This window comes from Neolamprologus multifasciatus, chromosome 15 (genome assembly GCF_963576455.1).
Source record: "Neolamprologus multifasciatus chromosome 15, fNeoMul1.2, whole genome shotgun sequence".
NCBI classification, from domain to species: Eukaryota; Metazoa; Chordata; class Actinopteri; order Cichliformes; family Cichlidae; genus Neolamprologus; species Neolamprologus multifasciatus.
This window is the reverse complement of record NC_140453.1, coordinates 18,345,408-18,369,029: the sequence shown is the minus strand read 5'-3', so window position 1 is coordinate 18,369,029 and position 23,622 is coordinate 18,345,408. Positions and strand designations below refer to the sequence as shown.

General features: G+C 40.1%; 2 protein-coding genes across 5 annotated transcripts; one reads left to right on the top strand and one right to left on the bottom strand.

Moving 5' to 3' along the window:
• Positions 1 to 334: 334 nt before the first annotated feature.
• On the top strand, positions 335 to 10,078 carry pcmt1 (protein-L-isoaspartate (D-aspartate) O-methyltransferase). 4 transcript variants are annotated; one of them, XM_085132462.1, is made up of 8 exons: positions 335 to 671; positions 5,431 to 5,535; positions 5,627 to 5,658; positions 6,502 to 6,606; positions 6,801 to 6,921; positions 8,052 to 8,137; positions 8,344 to 8,571; positions 9,053 to 10,078. In XM_085132462.1, exons 1-7 carry the CDS (start codon positions 491 to 493, stop codon positions 8,521 to 8,523), a joined length of 810 nt encoding a protein of 269 aa, XP_084988588.1. In that variant the 5' UTR covers positions 335 to 490; the 3' UTR covers positions 8,524 to 8,571; positions 9,053 to 10,078. The 4 variants fall into 4 exon arrangements, with proteins under 4 accessions (XP_084988588.1, XP_084988587.1, XP_084988586.1 ...); XM_085132460.1 differs by having other exon boundaries at positions 339 to 671; positions 8,344 to 8,513; XM_085132463.1 differs by lacking the exon at positions 335 to 671 and adding an exon at positions 680 to 1,136 and having other exon boundaries at positions 8,344 to 8,513.
• On the bottom strand, positions 9,171 to 22,287 carry lrp11 (low density lipoprotein receptor-related protein 11). The gene is made up of 10 exons (XM_085132458.1): positions 22,107 to 22,287; positions 20,894 to 21,527; positions 19,958 to 20,115; positions 18,250 to 18,391; positions 17,975 to 18,100; positions 17,317 to 17,508; positions 13,726 to 13,893; positions 13,590 to 13,646; positions 13,409 to 13,501; positions 9,171 to 13,320 (listed from the first exon to the last, which is right to left on the bottom strand). Exons 2-10 carry the CDS (start codon positions 21,459 to 21,461, stop codon positions 13,166 to 13,168), a joined length of 1,659 nt encoding a protein of 552 aa, XP_084988584.1. The 5' UTR covers positions 21,462 to 21,527; positions 22,107 to 22,287; the 3' UTR covers positions 9,171 to 13,165.
• Between the last annotated feature and the right edge of the window lie 1,335 nt (positions 22,288 to 23,622).

Here is a 23,622-nt window from a genome sequence, read left to right as displayed (position 1 = left end):
AAATTCCAAACAGCATTAAAAAAATATTTTATTTATTTTGAAAATATTATCGATGCGTATTTGCAAAAAATAGAAAAATATCTCCGCATTATTGTCTGGAAGAAGGGGTACATTCTTATTGTATCTAATTAGCCAATCAGCTCATTTGTGTAAAAAGGTTTTATTTCGAAGGGGAAGAGTTGTCTTAGATCATCTCTGGCACCTACTAAGTCGTATGTAACTACGGTAAACCAGTGAGACCAAATTCAACGTTTCTCACATTGTTTGCTATTTCCCGCCACCTAGCGGCCGCTACCTGTCCTAACTGCGGCAAATCTTGGTTAAGCACAGTGCGGAATGTGGCTTTGCCCTTGCATCAAACACCGTGCTTGGACACATATCTTATAAAACAGATCAATTTTTATGAATTAAAGGGTAGTGCTGTGTGTGGTGGGGTGTGTCTGAAAGGGGGGCTCGCCGTAAACAAAACAAACAAAAAAAAATCAATCGGATGGCCGGTGACGTTTCCGCCGCTCCGCCGTCCGCTCTGGAGGTTGTCAGCTTCATCGGCAAAACAGTCGGCGCAGGCGCGGCACTGACAGCTGCTGTCTACTTACTCCGCAAAGTCTGCTTAATAATGGCCTGGAAATCAGGAGGAGCCAACCACGCAGAGCTCGTCAACAACCTCCGCAGTGAGTCTGCATGCTTTCCTATAAAAAAGCGGCGGCTGTGGCAGCGACGCTTTTGCAGATGCGTCGCCTGTAAATGGTTTAGTTTGGACGTTTAAGGTTAGCACGGGAGCTGGCTGGTTGCTAAGCTATGTGGTATGTTGTTGTTGACCTAGCAGCAACTCTCTGCACCCCTTTCCCAATTCACGCAAGGCAAAGATGCATCCCTCGCTGCGTTTGCAAATAACCAAGCTAACTCTTAACACTCAAATGACCTCTCCTTTGTTTGCAGTCAAGGGATTTTTGTGCAGCTAGAGCTTTTCGGCGAAGGTAGCTTAGCCTGCTAGCTCTATGTGCGTCATTTGGGACGCTGAAAGCCAAACGGCAGCGGCCCTGCCCACATCCACTAACGGCTGTCCGTGTGTCGTCCACTTTCACGCTGAATGGTAGTGACAGCTGTGCATGCAAAAGCTCAGTTCGTATCGCTGGGTGAGTGAAAATGGCAGCTTGCTGTATCACAGCTGCGGTGGGAGCAGTGACTCAGTGCTACTACGATCGATCCCATCAGTCCCACATGGTTCAATCATGCTGTCATGAGGTAGCGCGAAACTTAGTCACTGACAGCTCTGCGCAGGCATGTTTCCCACATGCATTTCTGTAGACCAGTTCTGATATAAGGTTATCTCCCAGGGCTATTTATAAGCTTTGCAGCTCAGCATATCATTTTAAGCTTTTGGCCGAAAGCTCTGTGGTTTGGGCCTTGCAGGGGAAATGTGCTTCACAAAGGAACAGTAAACCAGGGGTTTTCTGACTCCAAACAGTCGTTCTGGGGTTGTTTAGTACAAGTTTGTGCATGTTTCTTTTATTTGGTTATTAGTAACAATATCGTTGAAAAATATTTTTTTAATCACGACCCTGGTAACTTTCCTTTGATGGATGGCCAAAACTTCTTTGGGTTTTTATTTGTAATGTGCAGGGGAAAAAACTGTAAACATGACTACAACAAAACTGATAACAGGAAAGGGGGAAGCAATTATACCAAGTGTGCAAAACGCGCAGAAGTGTTAAAGTAGCAGCTGAGATATGGTCAGTTTAGAGTGTAGATGAGACAGAAAAAGAGAAAAACCCATGAAACATCAAGAAAATAAATAATATAATAGGTACAACATTAAAGCAGATAACATAAAAAAACAATTACAAAATAGATTAAATAATGAAGTAAATAATAAAAAAGCCCTGCTTAGATCATAAAATAGAAATAAATCTACAAAAAGGAACAAACTCTAATCAGTGAATACAAATAAACTCATGCAGTGCTAAAAAAAAATCTTTAAAGCAGAATTGCACCCCTCCCAATCTGTGACCCTGATAAGGATAAGCCAAAGAGGATGGATGGAAAATATTAGTTAAAATAAATGAAGTAAATAACATTAATGTCTATAAAGCATTCTCAGTGAAAAAGCCAGACAGAAAAGGACAATTTGAAGTTTTGAACACTTCCAGGTCCTCTTGTGTCAGTGTTATAAACTAAAAAATTTTTAGGCATGAGCAAATCAAATCCTAGTTAAAGAGACCGAAGCCAGTGCCAACATTTTTGAATCTGTAGGAACACCCCTGACATATTTCTGGGTTCGTAAATGAGTCCACACAGCTTTCCATTACTCCATTATCTTTGCTGCAACAATGAAACCATTGTTTTATATATAAAAACACAAACAAACAATAATAAAAAAAAAAAAAACCTCAAATGAAAACTGACAAATTCATGAAAGGAAAACCTTTTCACGATTATAACTACGCCCAATTAAAGGTTCATACTTGGAAAAAAAAAACCCAACAACCTTTTAAGTAATTTTCTTTTCTTGAACTTTCATTTATTTGTTTTCAGTTGAATTAATTAATGTGAATTAAACTAAAAACGCCACAGGCTCCTGGGGAGTGGATTTGGGCTTTTATGGATGGCAACAAAGGACATAATTACTGCGGAACAGAAGAAGACGCGGTGATTCTTTTATTGCAATTGTCTTGTTTTAATAAGCTTTGGAAGCCAAAATTCTCATTAACATTAAATTTTGCTTACATGCCGAGCTCTAGCTGGACCTTTTCAAGCTGTAACCTCTGCAAAACCAAGCTCGTTGTCAAGAAAAACACCCAAATATTTGTAGCTCGACACCTTGATAAGTGTTGGTGGTGTGACTGTTGACCTTTTCGTAAAAAAAATCATGTCTTTTCACTTTTGAAATGATCCAGCTCCTTACCTTCAAGAAGCCTGATGATAACCGAGTCATCAGCTAATTTTATGTTTCTATAACTGCTGCAGGACTCATTATTGTACAGGATGATAAGTTTCATTATCAACAAAATCTTGCACTTGCACCTGGTGATATTAATATGGCTTTAGTCCATATTTATGGCGTTTTGAATTTAACTGGGAAAACTTACTGGAAATAGAAGCATAAAAAGCAACATATGTGGAAAGAGTCAGGATTACCTTACCTAACCAAAGTCTGTGTACTTGCTTGTTATTTTGGGGTGTTTGCTGAAAAGAAAAAGTTCCTTTTAATGATAATTACATCAAATTAACTGAATTAGCCTTAGCATTAAAACCCTTTTTTTTAGTGAATCTGTACAAAAAATAAATTTTGTATTAGTCTGGTGCAAACTGAAGTCAGCTCAGTGTAAAGTTTTACCTGTGTGGTCATTACTCGCTCCACTTAACTGGACACTGACCCATTTAGACACATGAATGGCTTGAAGTTAACCTGAGTTTGCGTAAGCTGCATTTAAGCAGGTCACACGCAGGACGCATGCTAATTCCTGAGTTCTTCATTGTCTCTGTCCTCCTGGTCAGCGCTCACGACCGGTCAGAAGGTTATTTGTTTGATGCTGAATGAGTCATTCGTCTTTAAAGTTAAGCACCTAGTTGTTCACCTAGTGGGTTTCAATTTTAGAAACAGTGTGAAGTTGGAGTGTTTGCTTTGTGAATAATTAAGGATGGGAGGATCGTGGCTTGAAATGAGCCGTTAGATATTAGTTGTAGATGTTCGTCTGGCAGCTTGTGTGTTTTCTGTGTGTCATGTATCCTAAAGTGGCTCATGGATCAGAGGGTGAGCGGAGTTGGTGATGACAGCAGAGCCGGCTGTCGTTGGCTTTTTCCTGCCTCTGGCACTCACTGCTAAAGGATCCCGTTAGGAGGGATTATTGTGAAGACGCTTCTACACGAAGCTTTTTTGTTTGTTTCTTTGGTGACCTGTCTGTAAGCTTTGGCGTTTCTCTGCTGCACACATGCTGGTCAGCACATATGGGTCACAGCCTGTGTTTAGGCTGCAGTTTCTTAATTTCCTGCATTTTCTTCTTTGACAGTAGTCAAAAAAATGCTTACTTTGATTTTCTTTGCTTTTTTTTTCTTTGGTTTGCAACTTCATCGTCATCATGCACATTCTCATCTTCCTTCATCTCATCTTCCCCGAGTAGAAATGCTCAGTGTGTCATAGGAACTCTCCTTTCAGCTCAAGCTTATTGCAGCATAATTAAGGATTGGTTCAGGCTCCTCTGATCCAGCCCTAACTCTATGTTTTGTCAAAAAGGAAAGCTTTAAGTCCAACCTTAAAAGTAAAGAGGGTGTCTGTGTCTGTCTCTTGAAGCCAAACTGGGAGCTCATATTGGAAGGCTCTGCCTCCCATTCTACTTTCAGAAACCAATGAAGGGGCCAATGAAGACAAGCTGATATGGGAGAAACATGACCTGTCTTTCTGGTCCTGGTTGGCTCACTTAAATTAGTTGAATTTTACTGAAAAAATTTCATAACCAGACGCAAGTGATTGGGTGAGATGGAGGGACCTGATTCGCTCAGGCAACACCTAAAAGGAGCAGCTGAAAGCATAAGAAAACATCATCTTACTTTTGCCTTGTAATTGTCACCTGGTTGTACAAACCCCAATGCAGAGGCTTTGTGTCCCACAGTGTGACAACCACAGTTTTCCCTGCTGTGGCGTCTGTTTATAGCTAAACAGACGCAGTGAGCTGAGCCTTCACAATGCACATTTCATCATGTAAACATTAATTTCTGCCTTAAAACACCAAATTAGAAAAAATTTCCCACGATGGCTTCAAACATCCAGACATGTGTGAGTGATCTTGGTGTTGACCAAAATAATTGTAATTTTGCCAGTAATCTCACACGTTGCACATCCTGATTTATTTTTTTACTTTTTTCTCCTGATCATCTTTGGTATATTTTTTGAAAAACACGATCATACATGCCTAATGGGTTGATAAAGTGTGTTTGTCTTCCATATAAACAAGGGTTTTGGCCTTCCCTCAAATTAAAATCACCAGACTGATAAGAATATTTGCTTAATTCACTTAAGCATGAAGCACGTGTTTATGTATCTTAATGGTCAGAAATAACAGAAAATACTCGTATTTCCCTGGAGTAAGGCAACACAGATGTTTTGCTTTAACTTTGTGTGGACTGCTTGTACTTAGATGTGTAGTCACCCCCTTGAAACTTTGTTCTGAGCCAGGAAGAATAATAAATACCTGATAAATTACTATACTTTATTGCAGTGATGCAAAAATAGGAAAATCCAGTAGTTTGTTAGAGCAGTCCTGTTCATGATTTGGAAAAATGAGGCTATGTACTAGTAATAGTAGTTGATTGTTGTGAATTTGCTGTCTCATATCTCTATATTGTGTCCTCCTTCATTCTTTTTGTCTGTCTGATTGCTGCGGGATTATGTAATATATATATATATATATCTTGTTCTTTTTGCATCCTCAGAAAATGGCATTATTAAATCTGACAAGGTCTACGAAGTCATGCTGGCCACAGACCGAGCACATTTCTCTAGGCTTCACCCTTACATGGACTCGCCGCAGTCAATAGGTACGTCTGCTTGTGTACTCGCTCGCACATCGCCGCATGGAGATCTGAGATTCAAACTAACCAAACCTACTTCCTGTCTTTTAACCAAAAGGCTATCAAGCGACCATCAGCGCCCCACACATGGTAGGACTTTCAGACATTTCTGCTCCCTGTGAATCACAGCTTTGAATGGTTTTGTTGTTGTTATTGTGAAGCTTGGTCCCATTCAGTCATTCCTAATCATCTATTTTTAGTAGATAACAGCAGCAGTTAACCAAATCCTCACAGTTTTGTGCATTTGTGCTCATTGTTGGCATGTTTCAGTCGAGTAATAGAAGCTTAAAGTGGATCCGTTATGTTTTTCCTTATTTGCTGCTGGTGATGGCACGGGAGATGCCCATTAAACATGCCCAGGGTTTTTTTGTTTGTTTGTTTTCATTCTACTTTTTCTTCTGGATGATGTCACAGAGAACGATGTTTCCCAGATGTTAGCTTTACTTGAGGTTATCGAGAAATATATTCTCTTCTCTCTTTTTTTTATTTGATTTTCCTTCTTCTTCTTTTTATTATGATTTATTTTGGTTTTTGTTCATTTATTTTTATTGTTATTTATTTTTTTGCAGAACTAATCATTTACACCTGTAGTTCCCAGGAAGGTCGCGTGAAACTTTATGGCATCTGTGGCAGTAAATCATGGCAGCAGCCTCTTATAGCCCTTTTCTATTAGTACCAACTCTGCTTGGCTCATCTCGACTTGGGAAGTTGGCTTAAAAGAAGAGGAGCTAAAACGGCTTGTTTCAGACAGAAGGAATCGTACAAAGCTACAAGAATAATAAATATGGAGCTGAGGATGAGCAGGATAGGTCCACTTTAAGCATGAAAAACTGAAACAAGCCTCACAGATGGCTTGCGCTGGGATTACCGTGCGTTAGCCTGCGCTGTGTGAGTGATGGGTTGAAATGCTATTGTCTCGTTTTGCCTCCCCAGCACGCCTATGCCCTGGAGCTTCTACATGACCAGTTGTATGAGGGAGCGAAGGCTCTGGACGTCGGCTCCGGCAGTGGGATCCTGTCGGTTTGCTTCGCACGAATGGTGAGCCACACACGCGACGGGTAAACACAAACGACTTCTCTTTGGTGGCATTCTTGATTAATTGAGCTGATTGATCCACTAATATGTCAACCAATCGATGAAAATCAATCAGATTGAATGCATTGAACATTGTGAACGTCGTGATTGAACTGAGCGCGCCCCCCACCCTCTCTTCATCCCTCTGCGCTTTACAGGTAGGTCCTAAAGGGAAAGTTATAGGAATCGATCACATCAAAGAGCTGGTAGATGATTCTATAAACAACGTGAAGAAAGATGACCCCAGTTTGATAACATCGGGCCGAGTCAAGCTAATAGGTAAGACATCGCGGATGAAAGCTTTATATCTTTGTTTTTTCAGCAGATGTTTGTGGGTTTTGAGGAAGGGCTGCTGCTTCCTTGATCTGACTGAACAGCAGACAGTTTAATGTTCCCCGGTGGAGAAAAAGGCAGCAGTCAGTAAACAGCGTACAGCTTTAAATAATTGAGCAGTGAGGACTTTTACCTCCTCTGAAGGGGGGTTCAAGAGCAGTTCAGTGAGGGGATTTTAATAAGAGCTGTGATGCTTATTTTTTCATTTCTCTGTTTTGTCTTTCATTTCGTAAATCACTTTTTACTGTATGTGATAACAGGTGGTTGTCGGTTTTATTAATAGCAGTGCCTTTGTTGATTTGTTATGTTTTCTTGGTCACATTCTTTATCAGTTCTGTTTTGGATTCCTAATTGGTTTTCTGTGGTTAGGCCTCTGCAGGTTTTCACCATCAGCGCAGCTGTTTTGTTTTTACTCGGTCTGAAGAAATGGCATGCACATGATTCAGATTTGCAGAAGCTGCTCTGTCATGAGTCTGATTTCATTGTTTTAAGTTGCACAACTGTTGCCTGTTGCCAGCAGCGACTAGTGGAGTCTGATAGATGGGCAGCCTGGATTTCAGACCTTATTCTGAAATCTTTCTGTATTTAGTCTGTTAATAACGGCACATACGGGTAAAAAAATACTCGCAACTGGGAGATAAAAAGAAGCAGACCAAAAAAGATTTGTCTGCTGATTGATAAGGTAAAACACAACTAATGATATTTAATGGCAAAGTAAAATTAGAGACACCCTTTGAGTCTATAAATGTAAATAAACAAAAGCGATCTGTGATATGAAAGTAACTCCCAGCCCTAAAATACTGAAATATACTAATATTGAGATGCAGTTTTATCAGCATTACTCGGCTATTTCTGGCTTCTCAGATCAGGTAAATTGTTATAAATGTCAGATGCAGCACTGGGTAAGTAATGTGTGTCGTCCCACCATCCCCGTTGTGATGCTCAGCACTTTGGCCGACACTTGATGTCTTTTAAATGTGCTATATAAATAAAGATGACTTGACTTGACCTCGTGGGGACATCCATCAGTGTTTTCAGTGCGACAGCTTGTGAGTGACGTTCTGCTGCTGTTTCAGTGGGAGACGGGCGATTGGGTTACACTGAGGAGGCGCCGTATGATGCCATCCACGTTGGCGCAGCTGCACCCACCGTTCCCCAAGCCGTGAGTGTCTCTGAATTCTGCAGACCACATTGTTACCCTTTATTTTACAACAAAGGCTGGATACCTAAACTGTAAACCTGCTTCATATTTAATTTAATGTGTTTTTATATCTGATCCAGTATGACTGTATCTAAATAGAATCCCTGGAATGTATTTTTAAAGCTGACTTGCTGTCCACCGCTACCTCTCCCTCCTGCCTCCCTCAGCTTCTGGACCAGTTGAAGCCCGGCGGGCGGCTGATCCTGCCCGTAGGTCCGGCGGGGGGAAATCAGATGCTGGAGCAATATGACAAGATGGAGGATGGCAGCACCAAAATGAAGCCCTTGATGGGGGTGATTTATGTGCCTTTAACAGACAAAGACAAGCAGTGGTCCAGGTGGAAGTGACTTCTTTGTCCCTCTCCTTCCCCCTCTCTCCTTCTCACAGTGGCAAAGGTGAAATGGTGTGGCTTGGAGCAAGGCAATGGATCACAAGGGGCTGCATTTTGCTGCTTGTTGACATTTTTTTGCTTCTTCCATACCATACCAACTAGCTGCACGTTTCCTTCATCTTCTTTTAACCCCCGTAGCTCTAAATTGGTCTCAATAAAAGCCGCCTAATTAATGCACTCTGCTCTGTTTCAAACATGAGGGAATGAGCTGAAATCACAGCAGGTTGAACAGTCATGTCATGCTGCTTTTCAGGAGCATGACTGCTTTGCCAATTTGGAAGCTTATTACCCAACTTTAACTCAACTATTTTATCTGATAATCTTCGAGAGATGAAAACAACTTTTCTAATGACGTTTTATCTTAACATGTTGCATGCAGTCTTTTCTTTTAACTCTGTTTGCATGACAGCAAGATTTCTGCTTGTTTTTCTTGCACCTTGCCTCAATTTTTGTGTGTTCTAATATTTAAAATGTGTTTCTCACAGGGATGAACTTTGAAGAGGAACGCAGTCCATAATCCATCTTTTAAGTTTGAACCTGGAGAAAACTTGGAATGGGTCGGACAGCCCTTGACATTTTGTTCAAAGCATAACAAACGTGCTCTTTTTTTTTTGTTTGTTTGTTTGTTTAATTCTAACAATGGACTAGAGTTTCACATTTGATGACGGCCCCGAGGGGCTGCGAGGAAAGACTGCTTGACGCTCTGCACAGAAATATCGGAGAGAGATTTATTGTTTTTGTTTTCCAGGTCTGCATCCTTTTTGGTTTGTGTTCAATTTTAACTGCTGGATTTTTAGTTTTTTTCTTTGTTTTTTCTTTTTGTGGTTTCACCATTTGATTTGCAGTCAAACATTTTTCACAGCATTACATTTCAGCAGCATCAAAGCTGAATGCAGGAGGAACCCCGGACAACCAAGACGAAGAACGCCTGAGCCTGTTAGATAAATCACCTAGCTACAGTCTGTGTGTGTGTGGATCATAAAAACTGTAGACTTCTCTGCTAAAGTATGAGCTTTCTTCCCGTGGCATCAGTGTTAAAAACACAAACACACACATAAATTAACACACAAAGGCTGATGTAAACCCCCACCACCACACACACACACACACACATCCTGTTTGATGTGCAGCACTCTTAGATCGTTCTACACGTAAAATAAGTATCGGATCGTACCGAACATACTCCGAAGGGAGCAGAGCACTAATGACACCGACACATGCGCACGCACATACAGGGCTGTGCTTTCCACTTTGATGTGTTGCTTTCTGCTGCTGGTTTCCATTAACAATTTGCGCAGGCTCCTCTGGTGACTGACACTAAATGGGGAAAGTCACTGCTTTGCCAAAATAAACTCCAACAATATAAAGCAAATGAATGTCTGTTTTCTTGTTGAAAAAAAATCATGAAATTGAAAAAAAGCACATTTTATTTTGGGTGATCTGAGTGATGGATTATATTTGGCTTTCACAGTTGCTGGAATGGCATAAAAATAAAGAGATGCTTATGTTTTTGTCTGCCTTTTGTTATTGAATCTTTTTTGTACAAGTCTTATTTGCACTTGCTAGACACAGTGTTAGGTACACCTTACTAATCCTGGGTTTTCCTTCAGAGGTAACTTAATTCTTTGGATTCAACGAGGTGCTGGAAACACTAATCAGAGATTTTAAACTGATAGCATTGCACGGTCACACATCCATGGTGTGAATCACCCGTTTCACCACATATCAAAGGTGTTCTATTGGATTAGGAACTGGTGACTGTTGAGGACATGCAAATCATGTTCGAGAAACCAGTTAGATGATTTGTGACATGGTGTGTTATTCTGCTTGAAGGAGGTGGTTCAAAGGGATGGAGATGATCACAAACCATATTCAGGTATGCTGTGGTGTTTGAATAGAAGAACCTTAATAGAAGAAAACATCTTCAACATCATTACGCCACCAGCAGCAGCCTGAAGCTTTGATACGAGGCAGGATAGAGCCATGCTTTCATGTTATTTATGCTAAATTCTGATCCTAACTTTCAAATGTGACAGCAGAAGTGAAGGCTCATCACATCAATTCAATACGATTTATTCATAGAGCGCCAAATCACCACAACAGTCGCCTTAAGGCGCTTTATATTGTAAGGTAGACCCTACAATATTACATAAAGCACTGGTGAGCATCAGGTGATGCTTTTGGAGTATTCTATTGACTAATTGTGATGGGTTTCTGCCAACTGTAGCATCAGTTTTCTGTTCTTAGCTGACAGTAGTGGCACCCAGAATGATCTGCTGATATAGTCCATTTGCTTCAATGTGTGATTCAAAGATACTGGGGTTGTAATGAGTGGTTATTGGAGTTGCTATTGCCTTCTTTTCAGGTCAAAGCAGTCTGGCCATTCTCTGATATCACAATGCATTTCTACCCAGAGAATTGCTGCTCACTGGATAGTTTCTGTTTTTCAGACCGTTCTCTAAACCCTAGAGATGGTGGTTTGGGGAAACTCCCAGATCAGCAGTTCCTGAAATACTCGGATGAGCCCATCAGTCACCAGCAAACATGCTACATTCAAAGTCACTTTAATGGCCTTTCTTCCCTGTTGTGATGCTCAGTTTGAACCTCAGAAGTGTTGTCCTGACCACATCAAAATTCCTAAATCCACTGAGTTGCTTGCAGTGATTGGCGGATTTGCAATAAGGAGCAGCTGAACAGGTGTACCTAATAACGGAGCAGATGAGTGAGTAAGTTGGTACTAAATCTAGAATCAGTTCCATGTACAGCCACAATAGAAGGCACAAAATGGCTGGGCATACCTCAAAGCTACAATAAAAAAATAAAAAAAAGATTAACAGATTCAGCCTTCAAGTTCTCTCCTCCATCAACAGTCGAGTCGCTATACTTGTTGAAATATATGCTGATTCTCTAAAAGGACCAAGGTGGAACTGGCTCGGTACACCATCAGTAAAAAAGACAGGGCTGTGATAGAAATCCAGTTTTCTTCACGCCAAACCCTACACTGCGACAAAGTAATGAAAAGTTGGTTGTAAAGCTAAATGATTTTAAACGATTTTTTCTTGACATGATGAACTAAATGTATGATTATCAAAATTCCAGAAATACAAGAGGGAGAGACGAATCTCTACAAATATGATGATCATCTCTAAATAAAATCATTTTGGCAAATCCTGTTGTTAACATATATAACCCCGGTACTTTTTATTTATATAATAAACTTTAATATGTTACATGAAAGACAGCACTTTGGGGGAATACATTTTCCAAAATAAATATATATATAGATATATGGTATACACTCCAATTATGTTGCCTTATTAGAGAAAAATACGCAACAAAATCATACAGGACTAGAAATTCACCAAAAGACTTTGCTATAGTTTTATATGATTCTGGCAAACTTTAAAGGACACATATCATAATTTCCAGCCGCGTAATATAACATTTTGGACTTAGCAAGAGTAGCTTTATATGATTTATAGTTCAAAATAATGCTTATTATTATTATTTGGCATACTTGGCTTTAAAACAGACTATGCTTAACTTCAGGGGACTAAAGGTCAGCAGAAAAGCTCATGAGCAAAGCCTCGAGTGTTTAATTTTTCATTAAAAAAATAATGTTCATTAAACTTCTCACTTTACCAAACTCACTCACACCCCACCTACTGTGACTCTATGCTCTACAGTCTGAGAAACACTGCTTTATTTTACTGTTTATGCAAATATTTTATTACAGGCTGTGTTGAATATTTTGGCTGCCTGACCTTTTGGGACAAATTAAGTACACTCTATGTTTTTCTGAATAGCTACAGGTCATAAACAGAAGGTTTGACAGGCAGATGGGTTGGGTTTCTGTCCTCAGACCCATGAATGTCCGTGTGGCTGATGTGACCAAATTTGGAATATCTGCTCTCACTGACATCCTAAAGAACCAGCAGGAAGAAAAAAGGACCTGAAACAGAGCATTTAACAGAGTCTGAAGACTTCTCGCTCACATATGCTGACCACATGATTAGACTCTGATTATGTTTGACATGAACATCCACCATTGTAAAAGTGTGTATATGTGTTTATGTACATGAAAAAAATCAGGTCCTATAGGACTGTAACAGGCACTCGATGCTTTTTGTGTCTGCCGTACGGCAATTTAATGGGATTAAAACACACAGCAAAAATATGGCACATTAAAGTCACACAGAGGCAGAAATAGCGCATGTTTTGTGCAGTAAAATGAAAATGTTTGTCTCAAAGTAACCAGTGTTTAATGAATCAGTTGTAATACATGAGACAAGTGTCTATTTTAGAATATGTATCAGAAGTAAAGGAGAAACGCTGATATTCCATCAGTGATTTTGTTAGGACATAGGTATGAATTCACAAGCATCTCAGTATGTTCGCTGAATCTATCAGCAGCTGATATACAGTGCCAGTCAGAGGGGATCGGTGTGGAGGTGTTCGGCAACGTTCATGGCAGCAGAGCTTTGGATCTTTCTAACAGGAAACGAGGATAAATTAAGAGACATTGAAGAAATGCAGAGTGCAAATTCAGAACGTCCTGGATCGGGCTCTGATGGTTCTTTTCTCGGGTCTCTGATTGGCTACAGGTACATGCCATTAATGAGGTAATCTGACTCCTCTGTAGTGAGGGGACGTGCTTTCTTCAGTTTGTGGCGGACAAGCCTGAGACGACAGCTGATCATGAGCAGCAGCAGGGTGGTGATGATTAGGCCAAGTGCCAGAGGAAGGATGGCACCTGGAGAAAGAAATGCGCCCCATTCAGAAAAGGTCATCGGATAGAGAGGGAAGAGCCACAAAAAGCAGACAGGAGCTCTGGGTCTCACCTGACTCTGGGACTGGGTGTCCTCCCATGACTGGAAATGGTTTGGAGATGGGGGCGTCACTCACTGCTTGGCTCTGGGTGGCTTTAGGGGAAGCTTAAAAAATAAAACCGCTTAGATGAGAAAACAGCTGACTCACAACACTGAATTATTGACATGTGTTTGATTCTTTGGATGAATATACCTATCTCAGTCTGCTTGGTGACTGGAGGAGCCACACTAGCAGGTCTGAAAGCTGGACCTAAAAGGTGTTCGTACATAATAAAGTCAATCTTACTACAAAATAAATCAATCAAAATGAATGTAAGGTGGGCTCTCACTTTTTTGTATGCATTCACTGACACAGTCCGACTCCTGGAGGAAGTTGTTGTGGTTTCCCTGGCAGCCTCCGTACAGGAAGTGTTTGCACTCTCCCACATTTTGGTCGTAATACCACCGTGGGAAGGTGCCTTTACAGGGTCCCACAACTGGAGCAGCAGCACATGGGTCTAAAGGAACAAGACACGGCCTTTATATTTAACACATTTAAATGATTCTTGCACGGCAATGACACCTGTTCAGAGACAGTAGTAAAAAAGCAATATCCTCTTTAGTGGCCAGCATGGGGAAACTCCTCCGGCTGGCAGAAGACTTCCAGTTGTGTAGAAGTCAGTGGTAACAGTCCTCAGTGCCCTTGATCTGTGACCTCAGTAAACAATTTTATGGGCTCAGTCACCAGCTTCAGATCATAATGAATACAACAAAATTAGTTTATTTTGTAATGTATGCTAATTATTAGAGACAGGAAGGCTAACAGTGGTGTCCTCAGTTTCACTGTGCTGATCCCTCATTTGTCACATCAAGTTGAAAAAAATCAACAGCTCAAAGTTGAACACTCAGGTCGAGGCTGGAAGATGAAGTACATATTTAATACAGCCTTTCGTAGCTAATGTTACCATTTTAATATCAAACTCATTCTCATTCAACATTTATCCTACAAATGGATTCAGGTAAATTGATTTTAGCATTGAATAATCAATATTAAATACTATTATGTAATAAAAGAGATACTGTTACAGTATTAAACATACTGCCATATTAATAGAATGGCACACCACTCGAATAACCCTGACTTTACATCTTTGGGTGAATTCGGCAACAGCGAAAATGACTGTATCTGACTATTTTCAGTGTATTTTCTACTTAAACAACTTAATACTGACATATTAATAATTAAGCATAGAGGGGCACTACTACTGTTCACTGAGCCTCATCAGAAATGGTCTCAGTGCGAAGGTGGCTGTGAAGAAGCCATTCTTAAGGAAGGGAAACAGGGAGAAAAGGCTGATGTATCCCATATTACACAGGAACTGGGATAAAAGTCAGTGGCAATATTTCTGATGGAGTGATAAATCCAAAATGAAAGTATTTAGGTTCAGTCTTTTTACTGCCAATTCAGTAAAAGCATAGCTTGACAGAAAAACACACAATGGAACACCATCAGTCATGACTTGGCCTTCACAGTGTCCGGACCTCAACATCATTGAAGCAGCGTGGGATTATCTTGACAGAGAACAGAACAAAAGAGGGTCAACATCCAAAAAAGAGCTTTGGATGTCCTTCATGAAGCTTAGAGAACTACTCTTGAAGACTATTTAGAGAAATTACAATAAAGTTTATTTAAGGGGATTTGAGCTGTGTAGAAAAATAAAGGTACGAACTCTGTTTTGCTTTCTATACTGTATTTCCATGTGTGCATGCATTTCTTGTTTTTCTAGCAAAAGATAAAGAAATGAAGGGTGACCAAAAGACAATCTGCAGCTTTTCTATGTTTGATATCAGACATCAAACAAGCTTGGCTGTAGGACTGTTGCTTGGACTTTGTGTCTAAATAAAGAGATAAAGTGATACAGACATCTAAGATTACTTCGAGCCCTTCTACCAGCGACTTAAGATATCATCCAATGTCATCATCCACCTTGAGTGCAAAGGTCAAAGCCCTCTACACAAAAGTGGATTAACTATTTTTCCTTTTGACTTTGAGCACTAAACAATGAGGTATCATCTTAGTTTCCTAAGAACTTGGACGTGCATTTGTCAAATGAAGAAAAGACTCCTGAGAATCCACCTTGAGCACAAAATATCTATAGTAAAACAGCAGTGTGGTCAGTGACATTCAGGGATCGGATGGCAGAGCGGACAGAGGAGCTTTGTTCCAGCACTCAGAGTGGATGCAGGGAAAGAGCTGCTTTCCCAGGGACCGCAGAGTGGCCCTGTGGCTTTGCCAGCATTTTGAGCTCCGTGCCATGACTCAGTGGCTGCCTACAGGCTCCATCTGCTTCAGTACCCAGACACACCAAACCCTCTTGGTCTCTTCACAAAGGGGATTCTGCACCAATGACACAAATTCCTATATCCTACATTTTCATATTCTTCTGTTTCTCCTTTCCTAAACAGACTGCAATGAAGAAATGCTCCAAAGTGTGACTAAAGTGCTTTAGACATAGTTAACATCAGCATTTTATATTAATTGCCTAAATCTGCCTAATGATGAGCTAGCTGAGTACACTGTAGACATGGGCTTTCATCTATAAAGGTTTTGGCTGCACACTGTCTCAGTCGTGGCGTTGCCTCGTTGGAGGCTGGGACTACGCCATAAAACGACCTCTGTGATAACACATGCCAACCTATTTCTTCAGAAAACCGTAGGCTACCTGGGCTTAACGCAGTACTTTTTATTTCCTCCAAAATAAGCTTTATAGTCCATATGCTTCTTATTTCAGTGTCTAGCCCTGGACAACAAAGGTTGCCTTCCTTTGTGCTGTCCATGCTACTAAGAATAGCTTCTTTATTTTGCTAAAAAAAAAAAAAAGCTTCATTATTGTAAAAATAGAAAGAAAATAAATAACTACTAGTATTTTGCTGACCCTGCTTGCTTTACAGGTGAACTAGTAACTTCAGCATCACTTTTAAGAACAGGCTAGCAGTTGGCCAATCAAACTTGGCTTACATACTGTTTTACTGGAGCCAGACCGCTGGCTGTGACAAATGACTGGCTCTAGTTTTAGTGCAGACGTCCAGCCCAACCAGTATTAATGCTAAATAATTCAACTATGTTGTATTCCTGAAACTCTTAACTAATTAGTAACATGAACTCTGTACAGATGTTGTGTTAACAGTTGGTTAATTTTTGCTTTAATGGAATTTCTTATGTTGGACTTGCGGCACCATCTTGTGGTTTACAGTTGTTATCATGTCCCTATTTCAACTTCACTTTATATCTCTGCATCTTGTACAAAGGCTCCTTTTAAATAAGTGTTTTTCCAAGTACCTTGGAGCATGAACACCACCAGAGACGTTATAGGAGAGAGCCAAGGCACTCAAAGAACCCCGAATAGAAATTTATGGGAGAACTACTCATTGGCCGGCGTTCCTTGAGAGCCAACCAACAGCCAGTCTGGTGATTTATGAGCCAATTGAATTGTACTGAGGCATGTCCGCAAAAGACTTTCACAGTATGTTAACCGTGTGCTGGCAGGCATATCTGAACGTCATAGTAAAGATGTAGGAAAGCATCCTTATCATTTTTCCTTATCACTTATCAAATTTGTATTCACAAATGCGAATTAGCATGGCGTGTACGCGGTGGTCTGGTGGGATGAACCAAGATGTCGATCATGTTGGCACTATGGACTGAGCCATCAATCAAGCCACACTCCTGTGAAACTTTGAGTTGGTGCTGCCAAAGTACAAGTTGCGGGAGAAAACATCTTTTTAAACCTCACTTTAATTTAAGCGCTTTTAAGAAAAATCTTATCTGAGTAGTGATTCTATATTTGCTGCATTTATATCCCCGAGAACATTAAAATGACAATTTTAAGATGCCTTCAGAGTGGTTTTAAATGCTTTTACAAGGACTTTGACCTCTCTACCTTGACTGACTGAAGCTTCCTGTTCACTGACTCTTTGAGAAGGAGCCGCCTTGCTTGTGTCTTGCGGTGTGATGGTCTTCCTGGCTCCAGTCGGGAGCATGGAGACGTCTTCAGCTTTCTTTGTCTGAGCGACAGGCCGCTGAGGGCTGGGCAGGTCCACAGCGTGGGTCACTGACTTTCGGCTGCCATCGACTAGAAAAAAACAAAAGAAGCCATCGCTTAAGGGAAGGTATGTTTATGGATTTTTGTTAGCATTTATATTGATGAAATGACTCAAATAATTTCAGGCCTTACAAAAGACTTCTATTATCCATTCATCACATAAATATAATAACAGCTATTTTACTCACTGGTTGTAAATTTGATCTTTTAAGACAGCTGTACATTAGCATAACACATACTTTTTACAGGTTAATTGACCAACAGCTCTCTTTTTAGTCATGCTGGCTTCAGCTGAAACCTGGGTGAGTTCGGGCTTGTTCAGAAGCACACTGCCATATAAGAAAGTGTCGTTCTTGATTTATAAGAGAAAAGAGTTTTGTACTGAAATTAATTAATTTTATCTAGTATGCATAATCATTAAAAGTGAAACTTTAATAGAAATGAAAACTGGATTAGTCTTCCAGCTCTAACAAAGTGAGTACAAGGTGTTTCCTACAGTTTGGGCAGAAGTCTTCGTCTGAGCGGTCTGGACAGTGCTGCTTCCCATCGCAGGCATAGGTGATGTCAATACAGCAACCGTCATCACACTTAAATTGGTAGTTCGAGCAGTGACCGGTACATACTGTGGGCACAGATAAGAATACAGTAACTACACATCTTCTCTTTTAAATGGTAAAGGAATATGTCACAAGTCACGCATCCTTTAGCGGTAATCAGTGCAGCACAAAGGAAGTTGCAGAACATAGATGGAAGTTTTGGTGAGTTCATTACCTTCTGCTTGGTGTTTTGGAGCCAGTACGGTGACAGAGATGTTATCGGAGCTCTTCTGTCCCGCCGTATCAGTGACAGTCATCTGAAAAGTGTAGACTCCTTCCTGGAGGCCACTGATCTTCAGCAACCCTGGATGTGTTGACTTTAGCGCACAAACAAAAAATACATCTCTGAAGCAATCAACTTCTAGACTAGCCAAATTAAAAAGATCAAAAACACCTAGTGAGGACTACTGTAAAACAGCACTGGGTTTTAAACATGTAGCAGTATATGCATCATGGATCATCCATCCATCCTACTTACTTCTCTGACAGACTGGCTCAGCTCCACTGGCACAAGAACAGATACAGGAAATGTTCCATACCACATGCAATCAATCCTAGCAATGCACCACATCTGTGTAGCAGATGCTCTCTCTCTCATGCTAACACTTTATTTTATCTTTGCACAATCACAACACTTACACAGTCATACTGACGCCATCTGATATTTACTATGCTGTTTATATTACATGTTTTTTTTATTTCCTACATGTTTTTTGCATTTTGGATTTTTGAATTTGACATATTTTTTGTTGTTAGATTTTACAACATTACTTATTAAATGTAATTATTTCACTTTATTGTATTTATTTGATTTGATTTTGACAAAATGTATTTTCTACTTTTCTACTTTAAGCTAATAAGGCATAAGTAAGGTCTATCTATTATCTTATCAATAAAAATCTGTACCAGGGCAGGATATACAATACATATAAAAAGACTAGAAGAATGATTAAGAGGGACGGGTACTGAGGGACGGAGTGAAGGGTAAGTAATAAGTGTTGTGTTGTTTCTCCTTTGCTTTGATGATTTTGTGTGTTATTTTTAGCTGCAGAGTTTTGTATCTGACATCATTTAATATTTCTGTACTATTGTTATATTTGTGCCATTGTGCTGCAGTCAGAATCCCCCCCCCCCCCCCCGCCCAGCATTAAAAGCAAAATTAGCAGAGCAGAATCACCTATAAAATGCTGAGACTAGACATCTTCTGACAGCATCACCCACTAGTTTATCTTCCAATTGTTTCCTTTTTACCATACCTAGGTTCTTAGATTTCATATTAGATTATACTGCAGATTTTTTAGACCAAATAAAATTTTCCATAACTTGGCCCATGAGTTTTATATTATATTACATTATATTATATTACTGTTGCCATACATAATTTTTAAGAGTTGTGCAACCTGCTATGAACAGAGAGTTGCTCTGTAATGAGCACTGTGTCAACATGGTTCTGTACTTCCCTGCCAATTGTTTTCATTGGGAGCTATTTTCTGTTAAAGGTAGAAAATACAGAAAATTAGTGGTTTTAATATTTACATAAGAACAGGAAAATGTTCTTTAATGTTCTAACCACAGGACAGTGTCTCGTATTGCTGCTTACCTAAGGGCAGTTTAGAAATAATAAACTCTTTATTTGTGTTGATTCAGTTAACCATTGTGGATCTCTGCACACAAGCCACTCTGTTGACTTAACTAATGAAAAAACCCAAACGCATTTAGCTTTCTGGGTATTCATATTGCAAATGAAAACATCAGAGACACCAGAAGGAGAGAACAATAGAGATGTATATATATGGATCTTTAGTCTAATCCTTTGTCACCGCCATAGTTAGAGGCTTTCATCTACACCTGTATAGACTGTACTGACTAAGGCACATGCTGACCTTCATATTGATGGCTGTGTCTCCTTTAATCAGACTCCACTCATAGCGGCGGATCCCGTGGTCGTCCACGCTGTCACGGCCATCCAGCACAGCCCAATCTGTGGGCAGCTGGATAACCACATCCTGTCCAGCGTCACTGCGAGGAGGCTCATCCACGTCTGCAACATCAAGCATGGGTAAATGGAAAGTGTCCTCTACATGCCTCTTTATTTACTCTCTTCATCCAATTTTCACATTAAATCATGTTTGATTCTATCGCAGGCTAAAACATGATTATATATGTTTTGTTTTTTATCCACATATATCCTTTTAATTCCATTGCTCAGGCCCAAAGCCCCTCACAAAAACATCTGCTTCTATTCTCAGGAGGGCAAGGCTACAAACCTATGAGGCAAATCATTAACCCTCTCTACTGCATTATCTGGATAAGAAGCAGGTGGTAAAGGCTGGTTCTGCTGTTAAAGTCAGTTTCTGTCAGCTGTTACAAAGCTGACAGAAAAGTTGTTATCCTGTTTTAACAGCAGGGTTTCCTGGTGGGATTTAATTTAAAAAAAATACAGTAAACTAACAGAAAATTACCCAAAGAAGGTTTTTGCCACAAACCTGAGGAAAATTAATAAATTACTTTTGGTATCTTAGCTTATAACACCTCATATAGAAGATTACAAAAGCCCATCCAATATGATCATCGGTGATCTAATTATAACATCATAATTCAAGAAATAATTGAAAAAAAAAAACAAAAACATCCTAATGAATAATAACTTTTCAGCAACCATCATGAGCCACTGTACATGCTATTTTCTATTGCTCCATCAATTTTACTTAAACATACATGAAGGCATGGACATCCTATCATTTTCTAAATAACCTATCAGTTATAAAACAGTTCTAAACCCGGTAACTAACACTGCGTGTGTCTGCAGGGTCTCCCACCTGCATCATCCTCATCAGGAGCTTCTTCTCCGGGTCTCCGGGCTGAGTCGCTAGATGAAACAGGGAGGTGTCCCTGCGTTGTGTTGGGAGTCCGGCTGTATGTTGTGAAGCCTTTCTGAGCCGAGAAGGAGCACACATTCTTACTCCTGTAGGTGCAGTTAAACAGGTAGCAGCGGAGACTGTCCCCGGGCTGCCTCTGGTCCTCGTGAAGCACCGCAACGGTGCAGTGAGGCTGGGAGCAGCAGGCGTGCACACAGTCCTTCCTGGTGTACACCCTGTCCGGGGCCAGCAGGAAGGTGGCTCCTTGCTCGATGGAGTCCTTGGCCCGGATGATGCGATCCCCCGCGGCACTGAAGTCGCCCACGCAGGAGTCCATCACTTCACCTGTCCTGTAGGTCTGGTCCTGCTGCAGCTGTTTGCGGAATTCCTCCAAGAGCTCCTCCACCCCGGATATTTTGGATTTCAAGTCCGATATAGGCGAAGATCGAGCGTCGATGCTGCCAAAGGCGAGCAGCAGCAGCAGCCCAACACAGGCGAGCAGCAGCCGGGGATGCTGAAGCAGAGCCATGTTGTTGATCACACAGTCAGACGGCGTCTCCCTCTGCCTCCGGCTGGCCTCCCGCTCATGAAACTCCTTCCCGGTGTTGTGCCAAAGTAGGTATCCCCGACAGAATTTGTTTCCCCTGTGCTGGGAGCACGCAAGAAGTACTGATGTTTTCATTTTGTGAAAAATTAGTATCGTTACATTACCATTCAGTTTGAGGGTTACAACAGAAAATTATATATTTATTGCTCACGGGTGTCAGGTGGGATTATTTTAATAAACCATTAACATTTTGGCTGATAACTATTTTTATTCTCCTGTAACTTTACTATATAAAGAGCTAAATCCTCCAAAGTTTCAGGAGTAATGCGTCATAATAAGAAGTCTTTGTGAACGAAAAATCAGCAATGCTGGATACTGTTTGTCCGTGATTTACACAGGGGGAACAAATTGTGGCAGGATCAGCCTGATATTATTTGTATCCCACTATAACTTCGTTGTATAAAGAGCTAACATCTCAAAAATGTCAGGAGTAGTTAGTCATTATAAGAAGTGTTTGTAAACTAAAAATCAACAATGTGGGATACTGTTTGTCCGTGATTTGGACAGTCCAGCGTGTGCTCCCGACGCAGGGGAAACAAATTCTGTCGGGGATACCTAGTTTGGCACGACACCGGCACAGACGGCCTTCCTACATTAAATATATCCCCGTTATTATCGTTTAACGCCACTGCTAGGCTGAACAACCAGCTGTAACCGTAGAGCTTACAGTTCGTCCTTCGACTGTGCTGGAAATCTGCTGTTGTCATGGTGAGGGGGAGTTGGCGAAGGCTGCTGACGTCACGGGGATGAATAAACAGGACGAAAAGCAGCTCACCTGTTAACTGCTCTCATCCACCGGCGGGGGCTGTTTGAGTCAGTGTCGTATATTTTTAATTAATCTATCATGTTAAAATAGTTTTAAAATCTAAAAATCTTTTAAAATCTTAACTAATGATGATTTGAATAAAATAAAAGACATAAAATACATGGAAATAAGACTTCCCATCTCTCCGAAACATTGATTAAATCTTTACTATCCCATACTGGAATACCTGCATTTATTTATTTTATATTTTTGCTCATTAAAATTTTAATTGAATTATGAATGTAACTGTTAGATTTTATATTTTCATGAGTTTTTCCTTTGTTGAATTATCAAGTGCTACTAGTCTCTCCCTGATATTATTAATAGTGAGTGATAGTAAGTATAGCCTTGTTATGGATTGTTGGAAGAAGTATTTGTATTCTGTACTTAGTCTGTGGGAAAAGAAAAACACACAAGATTTAAGGCCAACTTCAAATTATACCTGTTAACTTTTTAAATATCTTTAATTCTACAATCTGGTGTTTATTTGCTTTCCTATATTTGCATATCTGTGTATAAACCTAGTTTAATAGGCAGTGCTTGGTAGCAATGTCCCCTTCAAAACTGTTTATTAGCATATTACGGTGACTACTTTGTACCTTATTGCATAATATTAGATAATTAAATCTAAACCAATGCATTGTGCAATAGAGTTTTGGTATTTTAACTGTTCCTAAAATGAGATCCAAGTGTGCTCCTCGTGGGTGCTATTAGTTACTGAGTTGCTATTATTTGGAACAAGCTGCCGAAATAGCATTGAAAGAGTTTTATTCTCACAGTCTTACAGTTAATGATGCTCTCCGAGTGTGTGTTAAGTTTTGTTTTCATTTCATTCAAGCTAACAGTAGCCATTGTCGGGCTACAGTTTATTTCTTTTGTTAATCTTTTAATAACATTGAGTTAACATGTAATGAACTATTCTATAAAGATAAAATTGACACTGGCATACGAAGGCCATAAAAACATGCAAAGCTTTGAAAATGATCTCTGTAACATATTAAGTAGTGGAGTAAACATACAATACTGGTGAAATGTAAGGTAAACACAATACGGAAATAAGCAGAGAAATATATGATTCATATAGTAAGTCCTAACTTTTTATTGTCAACATTTAGTTTTTCTACATGAACGACCTTTCCTCTAGATGATAAGTGCAGAAATTACTTTTTATTCATTTTGAAAAAAACAAAACAGTTATTTGTGTTTAATTTACTACGGAGAACAACTTCCATTATCATCCCCCTGCTCCCACATTTAGAGTGAATTGTTGAAGAACAC

What these genes read in the sequence shown, in the direction of transcription:
- pcmt1 (XM_085132460.1), top strand. Translation starts at nt 491, where the DNA reads ATGGCCGGTGACGTTTCCGCCGCTCCGCCGTCCGCTCTGGAGGTTGTC. An exon ending in GGGCCGAGTCAAGCTAATAG is followed by an intron (nt 6,922 to 8,051) that starts GTAAGACATCGC and finishes CTGCTGTTTCAG; the next exon opens with TGGGAGACGGGCGATTGGGT. An exon ending in CACCCACCGTTCCCCAAGCC is followed by an intron (nt 8,138 to 8,343) that starts GTGAGTGTCTCT and finishes TGCCTCCCTCAG; the next exon opens with CTTCTGGACCAGTTGAAGCC.
- lrp11 (XM_085132458.1), bottom strand. Translation starts at nt 21,461, where the DNA reads ATGGCTCTGCTTCAGCATCCCCGGCTGCTGCTCGCCTGTGTTGGGCTG. An exon ending in CGAAGACTTCTGCCCAAACT is followed by an intron (nt 17,509 to 17,974) that starts GTAGGAAACACC and finishes GTTTTTTTCTAG; the next exon opens with TCGATGGCAGCCGAAAGTCA. An exon ending in CACCAAGCAGACTGAGATAG is followed by an intron (nt 13,502 to 13,589) that starts GTATATTCATCC and finishes TTATTTTTTAAG; the next exon opens with CTTCCCCTAAAGCCACCCAG.